Raw genomic sequence first — 12,410 nt, 5'->3', positions numbered from 1 at the left:
CCAGTTTGTCTCTGTCCATGAATGTGCAACCACTGCAAAATACAAATGCAATTTGACACATCCTGTAGACTCACTTTTGAAGGCTTCCGTCAGAGCGGTTTGAAGGTACACGGCTTAATAATGCAGAGAAAATCCATTTATAGTTGTTCAGTGGAGAGCCAGAGCTCCTAAAATATTAACGCTACAATATACTCTATAGTGAATGGTGGTGTGTGTTTCTCTGGTGTGTGTGCAGACGCTTGATGAACTGAAGTGGCTCTGCAGCGTCACTGCTGTCCCTGCTTCACAGTGATACTGCTGTTCTGTTGAGTTCACACATCCACCGGTGCGTCACACAGTCTGTCTTTTCCTGCACGATTTCCTGCACAATACAATGTGTTTGCAAAGAACTGATGAAATGTTGTCTTCATTTTAATTCCATAATCGCTGCAGTTAGGTTTAAATATGAAGTCGTTTTTTATTATGCATACAAATATTTGTAAGGATTTTTGTGTATGGATTAAATGAGCTATCTTTATGACGTCTTACCACACACAGTTCAAGAAAAGGTGAAAAATTAAAAATTGATTAATGTTAAATGTTATGTAAAGCGATCGTAAAATGATGAAGGCATGACAGTTGGATTATCAATATCATCTTTATTATCATATTACCATTATTGTCGTTAGTTCCTGATGTGACCGCTGACTTATCTCTGTTGACTTCCTCTTTCTGCTTTTTTTTCCCGTCTCTTATATGATTAAAGTGTCCTGATATGTCCTCTGCGCAGGGAAAAGTCTTTCTTCCTGGACTGATTAATCTGCACATCTCCACGAGGGAGAACAAGAAAGAGAGAGGGGCTATAATTGCACATCTGTCCCCAGTCGACCTTCCCTCAGCTGCTCACCAGTCAAGTTGTTCTTCTTTGGACGGCTCTAAATCTGTGGGAGAAAAGGAAAATGTGATCCTCATGAAACAATCAAATTAAGTGTTTCAGTGAGCTTTTTTCCATTAGTAATTTCCATCTAGCGATGAGGATTTACAGAAAACTTACAACTTAACAGAGCAGTTGTAACCTGCTAATAAAATCCCCAAAATTTTTTTTGAAAAAAAGCGGCATTACAGAAATTGTAAGGCTTTAAGCTTCAATTACTATAATGGAAATTTACACCATTGACCTGTTTAGATGTTGCCTGCCGTTTGAAAACTCAAGTCAACTCTTTTCATGTCTTAATGCCTACTCTAGGCAAAACCTGCGGAAAATCACTCTCTGCTAAGTTCTTCCCACAGAACGCACAAGTTCAATCTACAGCAGAGTCTGTTGTGTCTGTCCAAGTCTTTTCAGACACCTCCAGCACGTCGTGGCCCCAGGTCAGTCTGCCCAGTTTAACACCAAAATAAGAGTTTATATGCTGGGGTTTTTAATGTGGGGTAACCTAGCAGCTAGAGATGGATGGAAAACTATTAATGCACCAGTGTCCTTAACTTATTAAGCGAATATCTGTGTGTCCAGCCAGGTGTCATGTCTCCATTTACCAATCAGATATTAATGATTTTTTGCCCAGTGACAGAAAAAAAAAAAAAACTGCCTTCCTCATGGCTTAATGTTCATGCTTCTGTGCGTGTTTTGTTGACTCTTCACACTTGGCTATTGCAATGAATGCACAATGAATACATAATGCATGCATAACACCCTCTCTAGATGTATAACATGATGTAAACAGGGAAGGAGGAACTAGAAAGTGGAAGTAAAAAGGGGATTTGCTTAACAGTTTGATTGTTTGTTCTGTTCGGGGCACTGTAGTTCAGAACTCTAACTCTGTCCTCGTGTTACCTCTAAATCCCAAATTACTTACCCATGAACACGGCGCTAAAATAAACTGCACATGAATCCTCATGACTGCCTCGAATCTGTTAGTGAAGTGCTGCGGGGCTATCTGCCGATATGTAATATCTCATGAAGCAAACACAGTCCCAATAAATAACACACTGATAGTGGACAAGACACAGATTTATAGCGCTATAGTGTGTGTACATGCGTGTGTGTGTGTGTGTGTGTGTGTGTGTGTGTGTGTGTGTGGGGGTGTGTGTGTGTGTGTGTCCGTGCGGATGTTATGGGCTGACTTCCCAGCTGATCTGCTATCAGGCTATCTTGGATGAGCAGGTTTAAGAAGCTAATCATAGCTGTGATAGTGCACCTGAAAGCTATTTGCTGTGCCGAATAAAGGTTAATCGCTGCGCCTCCAAACCACTGTGTCCTTGCCAAGATGGAATAAGTTAAACCTATCAAGCCATTAAACCTGCTACAACCCTTAAAACCTGCTGGATATTTTTAAAGGGTTACTCCAGCAGTCCTGTAGGAGGTCCTGTAGTGTACACACACGGCACAAGGAGCTGCATTCTGAGACAATAACTGACAGCAGCCAAAATGTCCACATATTTGGGCAATAAATATACCAGTCATCTGTGATTTGGTAGAAATGTTGCCCCACGCCCAGTTTCTCTCCTGGTTGTCCTTATGCCAGGCCAAGTGCTTTGTTATGCAAATCCGGGTACTCAGACACCAAAACAGTCAGGTCCTTCATGCTGCTGACCCACCAGGTGACGCCTGGCAGTTAGCACCAGGTTCAGCATGGTGAACAAAACTGGGCATGTCCACATGGTCGCCCTTCCCTCATTGAAAGGAGTATAGGTGGCTGAGGTTCTGCGCAGCTGTGTGACAAGGTCTTTTGTCCCAGGTATGGATAAAGCTCGATAAAAATCTGTAACCTACATATCCCATGATGCAACAAAATGGCATCTCTTCCTGTGCCACGGTCACACCATATGGCATGGCAGAGATGGGAAAGAATATCATGGTAATGACTTGAAAGCATTCACTTCATTGTGGATAACTCGAGAAATTTGTATGATTAGAGTCTTGACATCACTGACAAAATATCAAAACATTTATTACACTCGGGTTGATTTACATTGATTAGTAGGCTCTGGCTGACATGATTGTTCTCCATGTTTCTTCGGTTTTCAGGCACGTGAGTATCTGTGCCTGGTAGTTTCTATCAAAACTTTCAGAAAGGTCACAGTTGCCAGGTTGTGATACGACATGAGCCCAGCATTAGACCCCTCTGCCTCCCAAACGCCTTGAAATAAGTTAAACCTCTTTATCTCTTAATAAAATTTAGTCACAAGCCCAATAACAGAAGAGATCATGCAACTGTATTTACAGGCTGAGTGGTTCTCTTCATGAAGAGTAAACTCAATTTAATGTGTAAAATCAGTGGAAAGCCCCTATCAAGCCAATTTACTTCAAAGAAACGAATGGCCCTCTATCTTGTTATGTGGTAATAATGGTCATGATATAAATAAAATACCAGCAATATTAAACACTGCTGCAGGATGTGATCCAGCTTTGGCATTTCTATGAATGTGTGATCATTTGAAGTCAATCACTTTGCTCAAATTATATTTCATACACAAAACCTCAGAGTTGCGTTTTACATACTGTGATACATACTTTGATAAATCATTTTAAAACATCCGACACTCTGTGATACTTCTGATATTTTGTGCAGCTGAGATGGCGTCACACCATGGACCACACTGGGTGTAAACAAAACTCGAACAGAATCACCGTTTTCTATCTAGAAAGCACACGCTAATTCTCCTCTGTGTGTTACCAATGCAGACAAATTAGTGTGTAGTTGTTTTTGTTTTTGTCTTTGTCTGTCCTGAGGCTCTGCATGTTTGTGCATGTGAATGTCGGGGGGGGCTCTGCGCCATGATGTGATGACGACCTCCATCATCTGACATGCTGTAATCGGGATGAATCAGTGCGCGCCGGGTTATATAAGATGATTCATGTCCCAAATTCACCCTTACCCAGATTAGAAACACTGCAGACACAACTGCCAACAGCCTGCTGATCCCATCCTGCAGGCATGAGGGCTGATGTAATAACAGATGACTGCCATCTAGAGCCTGTTGGCTGGCACTACACTTTGTACTTGTTACTGCAGGATGACACAAGCAGGCAAAGAGACTCTCGTGGTGAGAACAAGACAACGATGTCACAGCTGGTGAAAATGCAAATTTTCTGTTCGAAGCATAGTTTATGGTTTCTGGTGTTTAGTTCCTTCTTGTGCTTAAAGTTCAAATTGAACAAATGTAACACCTGAAAACAAACTGTTGGATGTAAAAAGCAACATATGATAGAAAACGTTGCTCATTTCTCTGTGAAGTTGAGAGGACAGAGACTGATGGACAAATACTCTTCTGCTCTAAAATTTGCACTCCATCAGCTCTGTATGATATCCTGGAATGAAGACAAGATGAAATACTGTCGATGTTAGTTTATTCATGATGTAAACTCACACTTTCATGTACAGATTCATTTCCTCCACACAATCAGCTATGTTAAAGAAATCAGTCATGGTGTCCTAATTGATGATGAACAGGATAATTACAGTTTTATAATACCTCATAGTTCCTCATCTGGATGTCGATTTTGGATGACAACAAAAGCAAAATTTGGTCAGCCAGTGGAATACATGTACTTTTATAAGAGTCTTTACTAAGTGATGAGAAATACACACAACATACAACTGTCCCTTAAATGACTTCTGTTTATTTGAGTGTACAGAACTCAGCAGTGTCTCTGTAGCTGTACTCAAGACACTGTCCGGCATGGAGAGGCTGAGTGAATGTGGTCTGGACTCTGTGGAGGAGGGTCACGCTTTTCGAGATGCTGTAGAAGGACAGAATAACATTTCTTCCAAATCCACATTGATCAAGGCTCCCTGTTCTGCTGATATTCTTGTATGCGACTGCTACACCACCTCCTCTCCCTCACCGCTCCACCACCCAGTAACCGCGTCCAGTCAGAGTGTGAATCTCTTGGTGTGTTGATAGAAAGACTCCTGTTTTGCCATAATTGTTGCTCTTCTGTTCCTTGCGGATAATGACAACTCTATGTGTGCTGTGTTTGGATCCATTGTGATTTCATTTAAATATTCAAAGAATCCAGCTCTGATCCTGGGCTCTGGTTGTGAATTTGATAGTAAAACATCAACTATGGATACTGCCAGTGAGAACATTTCTCACTCAAAATCTCCTGCAGCGTATCTCTGACCACTGACACAGCCGTTGTCACATCCTCAAAGTACCTAAGAGGGTGGATGTTGATGCAGAATGAGTCTGTGGATTCACTAAGTCCTGACAGTGAGGTGTAGTTGTTAAGAAATTAGCTGTGATCTTCTGTGTGTGAGAGCTGCTCCAGCTCAGCGTCCTTCCTCTTCAGCTCAGTGATCTCCTGCTCGAAACTTTTCTGAAGCTCTTGGACTTGATTAATTTCTGCTTCCTGCTGCGATGTTACCTGCTTCTTCACATCAGATAGTCGTTTTGCTAGAAGACACATCAACTCTGTGAAGACCCTGTCACTGTCATCTACCGCTTTAGCACCTTCACTTCTTTCTCCTTGTCCTGGATTCTCTGCCGAATGATTTGTCGACTCGCCTCGAGCTCTTTCTGCCTCTCAGTCCTTTCTGCCGCAGCTGACACTGTGTTGTGGCCTTTATGTTCATCCATTGAACACGAAACACATATGGACTGCTGATCATCACCGCAGAAAATCTTCAGCAACTCATCATGATGAGAGCCGATGCTCTCCTGGAGCGTCGTCGAGGGCTCCACCAGCTTGTGTTTCTTTAATGCGTAATGAGGCTGGAGGTGTTCCTCACAGTAAGAGGCCAAACGCTGCAGAACACTTGAGGGCTTTCGGTTTTCTCCCAGTGCAGAAATCACAGGCCACATCAGTGTAGCAGTGATCAGCAGGAGCAGCTTGGAGTTCAGTCTTCTTCAGTTCCTCCACTAAAACCGCTAACATGGTGCTTTTCAGCAGGACAGGCCTCGGCACTGAGGGTGCACTGTAACTGTAACGGAGGGAACAATGAGAAGGTACAAAGTACAAGGTAATGTAATCGTCATTATACAACACAGGGTTGGAAGTTTATAAACTGCTCCATAAATGACAGAATACAGTTCCACAGTATACAGTACAGTTAATAAACACATGGATAGAGTGACGCTCGCTGGGTTTGAAAACAGGAAGAAGAAGGAGGGCTTATTGATTCGATTCAGGAAGAGGAGCGGCTCAGCGAATCCACGTTCCATGTCCGAAGGAAATAAAAACAGTCCGAAAACACTTCAGGGGAAACAGATAGCTTACCGAAACCCTGTAGCTGCACTTCCACACACTTATCCTGTGTAGAGGAGGGCGAGCAACTAACTGGTTCAGCTCTGACAGCATCTGAGATGCTTCAGTCTTCTTTTATTGATAAGAAGAGGATTTGCTTGTTGACGAAAAACTAAACTGATAACATTGTCCAAACTCCTTGTTTCATTTATTCTGGGGGGGGGGGGGCTTTATTCTTTGGGTAAATATTATCCAAACTTGTCCAAGAAGTAGCTCCAGGATAAAGTCAAGCCCTTGCTGTAAAATATCCCTAACTTTTTAAAAGATTTTGAAAATGTAAATGACAGTTGTCAGGGCATACATGTCTAAGACTAACAAAAGCATAGCTGCCAGTGCAACCTGAACCTAAAACAACCTGAAATGTACATTAGTATAAAAGTTAAAAGAATCCCTCTGAAGGATATACTGCCCATTTCAGAGCAAAGCTAACTGAACATCATGTCATATTAATATAATTCGAAGACTATTAAACTTGAAGGTTGAATCAGTAGGATTTATCCACGCTGTTCATATGCAGCAGAAAGATAGTAGATTGTTTGGTCTCATTGTCAGGATGACAGATAGTGACAGAATGTTAAAATGTAGGGGGTAAAGCACAGATACCTGAAAACTGACTCAGTTAAGCACATCAACTAATTATTTATCTTCTGTTCTTCTAGAAGAAATTACTAGCTGTTATATGATAGTTGTGTACCAAAAATTGATACTACGATATATCGCAATATTTCGTCTTGAGATATGTTATCAATACACTGGCGCCAAATATCAATATTCAATAATATTTAAATTGTGGTCAGTGTGTGTGTTAAGAAGTGCCACTGTGCAGTATACACTTTGTTTTACTTGGTCATTCTTGTGAAATTGATTGACAGTGTTTTATAATTCCTGTGAAATGGATTCAGTGCAGTCAATAAATTCTGAATTTCTTCAGTGACACAGATATCATTATGTATCATGGATGAAATTTTATTGCAACATATTGATTATCACAGAATTGCTGTATCGTGATATTATCGTTATCGTGGGCAAAATATCGTGATAGTATCATATCACGAGGTACCTGGTGATATCCAGCCCTAGTATATGACATATTGTATCTCTGCCAATTGATCCCCTTGCACACTGGAACCTTACTTTTTCTCCATCCAGACCAGATTTATCTCAACAGATTACAGCACTTAAAAAGTTTAGTCGATTAAATCGTGACTAATAATGACTTACATACATACGTACATAAGACTTGGAACCCCACACTGTCATGGTGCGATATCTCTGATAATCTCCAGAATAAATCACCTTACATTATGAGACTGTTTAACAGCGTTAGAGTTCTTTATTAGAATTATGACAATTAAAACAATAATTAGTGGATTTTAAAGCACTCTTTCCAGAAATAAAAAAAAACATTGTACAATAATATACCATCTTCTGCTGATATAAAAGGCTATGTTAATAAATATGCTCACTTTGAGATGATTATAAACAACCGAGAAAGCTGCAGATTATTTACAGTTATACATTCTGCTTGATGAGATGGAGACAAAAGCATATTATGTTTTTTTCGTAAATTATAACTCCCCAAACAAACGTATATACATAGCATCTACTGTACAGGCATGTAGCTTAGCATAAACTTTAAGGTTTGTTTCCATTGCTTTTAATATTACACATAACTAGAACTCTCAAGGAAATTCAGACAACGATATCAGATCATCTCAGCAGTAATGCAGCAAAGCATTGTTAACTCTGTTCTGTCATGTATTGTCTTATAACCCATATTACACACACGATTGGGTAGGTCATTTGTTAGTGTTAATGTTTGCTGACTTCATGCCCACATTGTGTACAGTGTTTGTCCAAGTGGCCCCTCACTGTTGTCAGCAAATTAACTTTACATCACAAGTGTTCTTGTACTGGTCCTCAAAAAGTACTTTGGAAGGACCAGCATGACTTTTAGATTTTTTGTCCTCAATTCTTTGGTCTGTCGATGGACAAATCTTTTAGCTGCAGGGTCAGGGTTGAGATCAGGCATGTTGCTGTGATAGTCAAGGTTAAGGACAGGAACAGTGTTTGTATGAGTCGGTATATGAGTGTCTCTGAGCATTTGTGTCAGGGTCGGAAAAGAGTGAGAACCGACTCATTCTTCAAGTCCCAACATCTCACTGATGAAGTCTGAGTCATCAAGATCATGACTTCATGATTTCCAAGTAATCAGTCTGAGTTTGTGTAATCTAAACTGGAACAATAGGGTCGTCACATTAAAGAGGAAGACAAATGTGAGCATGCTTACAGATTTTACAGAGGGAACTTTGTCGAACTGCACTGTGGGTAATCAATGAGTCATTATCTTATGGTCAGTCTTTAAGCCGTGGATAACACTGATTTCTTTCAGGGCACATGTACACCTTATGATGTGACCCATGTATGGAGGCTAAAATCCCCACAAATTTTTTTTAAAAAAAGAGAGATAATTTAATATGATTAAGGCTTCTGAATTAGATTAACTGTCAATCTCATTGTTTTTTTGAAGTAGTAAACAAAAATGGTCAAGCAAATTAAAACAGCTCCCCTCAGGCTTATGGTGCCATCCCACCACTGGTTGTGTTGTTTTGTGGGTCTGTATTGTTAACCAGCCACGTAATCAACTACAGATTTGATGTTCAGATAATATCTGAGGCAACTTAGTTCCAAATTCATCTGTTCGATGTACTGATCTGGGTCAGAATACAGAGTCAATTCAGGTAGAGGACTTCTACCTTTCAATTTCTTTGTTTAAGTGGCGGCGGCTTGTGTTTCAGTATGCGTGAGCATCAGGTGTGTCTCTTCATGTGCAGAGCCAGATGGTCAGAGCGTGAGAAGGCCCTCTGACACAGCATACACTCGTAGGGTTTTTGGCCGGTGTGCTTCCTGTAGTGACGCGTCAGCTCATCTGAGCGGGCGAATTTCCAGCTGCAGCCCTCCCATGAGCAGTGGTAAGGCTTCTCCCCTAAAGAGTAAACAATTGGACAAATGGTCAACACGTGTGAAATCACATCCCAAGGCTTCAGCAGACAGACATCAGACTTACTGTGACAGACTTTTTTGTTGTTGTTTGTGTGGTAGACTACCTGTGTGGGTTCGGAGGTGCGCCTTGAGGTGTGAGCTCTTAGTGTAGGTCTTGCTGCAGCCGGGGTATTCGCAGCTGTGGATGGCGGGCCTTTTTTTCCCCGTAGGCCTTCGCCCACGCTTTCCTTCCACTCCACCAGGTGGCAGCTGTGGTCCGGCCAGCAGGGGCTGCTGGTGGAGGGGCAGATGACCAGTGGCCGGGCTGTGAGCGTAGTCACAGAAAAGGTTGACATTGTGGTTAAAGTGTGCCATGTAGCTGTAGTGTCGGGGGTCAGGGGTCACAGCTTGAGGTGGGATGAACCTGCTGTTGGGGAAGGTCACCATGGAGGGTTGTTGCATGGGAAAGTAAGGGTTAAAGTCACATGACGGGACTTTACTGAGGTTTCCTCTGCTGTGTCTGTCCACGCCGCCTCCTTGATGAAAGCCAAACTGATCCACGTTAGGCAGACCAGGATATGAAGTCGGACCTGTTTGGTCATCTATATAACCATGGTGGTACACCTCTGGCTGGACCGTCGTCGTGATTTCAGCTGGGGAGAGGAGATCCACCATGAGGGCACCACTGCTCACCTGTGGAGGCTCCTGTTCCTGCTGGTCCTTAAACATGGCCGCCTCTTGGTACGGTCCGTTTGGGTCAAACTGCGGGAGCCGTTGATTATTGTTGTCCAGAGGAGCGTTGAGGTCAGGTGATGGGTGGCTCCAATCAGACAGCAGGAACTCAATGTCCCAGGATGCTTGGCTGTCATCATCCAGGAGCTCCTCTGCCATTTGTTGAGAGACCTGCAGCTGCTCAGAGCTGCTGGGTGACAGTTTGCTGCATCGAGCGTCCAGCGGGAGAGGGCCACTCTCAGACTTCCACACCTAGAATGTGTTGGAGAGCATCGAGAAGTGATGAGCAGCAAGGAAATCATGCTTATGAAATTGAGATTCTCGCACACTGCTTTTGCATTTAAGGGACAGGTTTGAAGTTTGACCAAGCTAAGTTCACCCCAATGAAAAGTCAGAAGTTTTGTATTCCACAAAACATTTCCGGAGCTTCACAGCGAGACAATGTTGCATGATTCTCCTGTAGAACTGAAGCAGATGACTTACAAAAAAAATCAACAACTGAGAGAAAACATTAAAAGGCTCCATAGTGCTTGTCTAACATAATCCAAGTCAAACAGAGCTGTATGGAGCCATTTCCAGTTTTTAACTCCACTTCTAAAAAATGTATATGTATATATATATATATATATATATATATATATATATATATATATATATATATATATATATATATATATGTATATATATATATATATATATATATATATATAAAATCAAGTTCTCATCCACTTCAGTTGGTTATGCTGCAACACTGTTTTACGGTGAACTTCGAGAAAAAAATTTGTGTACATCCAGCTTGTCATTAGCACAAGGGTGACTTGATGATGACTGAATTAAATTTTAGGTTGAACTTTTCCCTTGAAATAATACTCTCATGTTTATATGCAGTGTCACTGGCTGCTGTAACTGTTCTTTCTGTCCACACTGCTGTTCTGTAAATCCTTTAAAAACGCTTTTTGATTTTCACGTGGGAAAAATTTCAAGGCTTGAAAAGTGCTAAGATTGTTCTTAAAGGGCTTAAAAGCTGTAGCTGTAATTTCATTACCTTCATTGTAACTTACCGGCTTGGAGAAACAATTTGAAACTTTACACATTGTGTTCTTTTAATTCATTTCACTCCTGTTTAATGCTCTCACTAAACATAATTTGTGTAGTTTATAGCACAGTGAGAACCTGGAAAAACTTGAAACTGTGCCTTGAAAATGCTTAGTACGTGTTTAAGAAAAGGGGTCATGATACTGGCTTCTATTTAAATGGCTATTTAATGACTTATTACATTAATGTTACAATCCCTCCACCGTGGCTCAGCAAAGAAACCACTGTCTGTCTGAAATACAAAGAAATTTTCTGGAGAAACCAATTCAACATGTCTGACTATTTTGTCCTCAGGAGGGGATTTCTTTGCAGCCAGAACAGACAGAATAATAAAAGCAGCCAGGGACTCCTGGACTGCACATATGGACATAGACAGACGTGAAAAAATGTAAACCTGCTGTTTCCTTTAAGACGTTAATTGAATCAATACATCAAGCCCAGGTTTCATCTCTGCACTGTCTTCACATTATGACATTGTACACATTTGTTTTCTTACATTAAATTAGCAGGTGCTTTTGTCTAAAACAACTCACAATAACTGCATCAAACTTGCAGAGGCACAAAAGTGAGATTTCATCAAATTTGAAGGGGTGTCTTTCATTAATAATAACTGGAAGCTCTTTCAATGCCACAGTTGACCTGCAAGAGTTCTCAGGAACTTTGTTACAGGATACAAAATGACTCTGATGCACATGTGTAAGAAAATTCTGGATCTGCTGGTCTTTTTCTTAAACTTGTAGAACCAAGGGAAATATACAACACTAATGCTGTTAGCAGAAGGTGTGACGAAAAGTTCAAAATTGGACGGGACATGGGGCAAATTACTAATTAAGCCTAACAGTGCAAGACTGACGTGGGTCATTTCAATATTAAGTGAAATAACGACTTATGAATCAGCACAATAATTTAGATCGCACAAAGCAAAGGATTACATCACTCATATGATATTCTCAGATACGGAGAACCCCTTCAGGTAACACAACAGTTACACAGTTTAAATCGAGTGTGGTTTCTGTCCCTGATCAGGAGACAAAAGTCTGCAGTGAACCTGACACTTACTTTCATGTTGTCACTGGAGTGAGCGAGGTTGGAGAAGGAGCTGAAGGACGGCAGCACAGCCTGTGCAACAGCCATCAAGCACTTTGATATGACAGCGGACTGACAGTGGTGGCAACAAAAGCGACGTTTCTTCTTTTCTTTTTTTCTGTTTCTTTTTCTTTTCTTTTTTTTTTTTTTTTCCTTTTTCACATTAGCACCAAATGCTCAGAAAAAGAGAGAGTCAAACCTCAGCTCATCCCAGAAACAGGTTCCTAAAGTTTGTCTCCCTCTCCTCATACTTCCCCTGCTATCTCTCCCTCCTCTCTCTTGTCTA

At 41.2% G+C, this 12,410-nt stretch overlaps 1 protein-coding gene and 1 pseudogene across 1 annotated transcript; both read right to left on the bottom strand.

The window, feature by feature from the left end:
• Positions 1 to 5,047: 5,047 nt before the first annotated feature.
• On the bottom strand, positions 5,048 to 7,080 carry LOC119032530 (annotated as a pseudogene).
• A 91-nt stretch (positions 7,081 to 7,171) lies between these two features.
• klf1 (Kruppel-like factor 1 (erythroid)) lies at positions 7,172 to 12,410 on the bottom strand. Its single transcript, XM_037094863.1, has 3 exons — positions 12,098 to 12,410; positions 9,337 to 10,195; positions 7,172 to 9,215 (listed from the first exon to the last, which is right to left on the bottom strand). Exons 1-3 carry the CDS (start codon positions 12,170 to 12,172, stop codon positions 9,040 to 9,042), a joined length of 1,110 nt encoding a protein of 369 aa, XP_036950758.1. The 5' UTR covers positions 12,173 to 12,410; the 3' UTR covers positions 7,172 to 9,039.

Source organism: Acanthopagrus latus, chromosome 1, assembly GCF_904848185.1.
Source record: "Acanthopagrus latus isolate v.2019 chromosome 1, fAcaLat1.1, whole genome shotgun sequence".
NCBI classification, from domain to species: domain Eukaryota; kingdom Metazoa; phylum Chordata; class Actinopteri; order Spariformes; family Sparidae; genus Acanthopagrus; species Acanthopagrus latus.
This window is presented reverse-complemented; position numbering and strand designations above follow the sequence as displayed.

Excerpts from the sequence above, each read along its gene's own strand:
- klf1 (XM_037094863.1), bottom strand. The coding sequence starts at position 12,172 with ATGGCTGTTGCACAGGCTGTGCTGCCGTCCTTCAGCTCCTTCTCCAAC. Across the intron at positions 10,196-12,097 it reads ACTCCAGTGACAACATGAAA|GTGTGGAAGTCTGAGAGTGG; the intron begins GTAAGTGTCAGG and ends AACACATTCTAG. Across the intron at positions 9,216-9,336 it reads GCACCTCCGAACCCACACAG|GGGAGAAGCCTTACCACTGC; the intron begins GTAGTCTACCAC and ends TTTACTCTTTAG.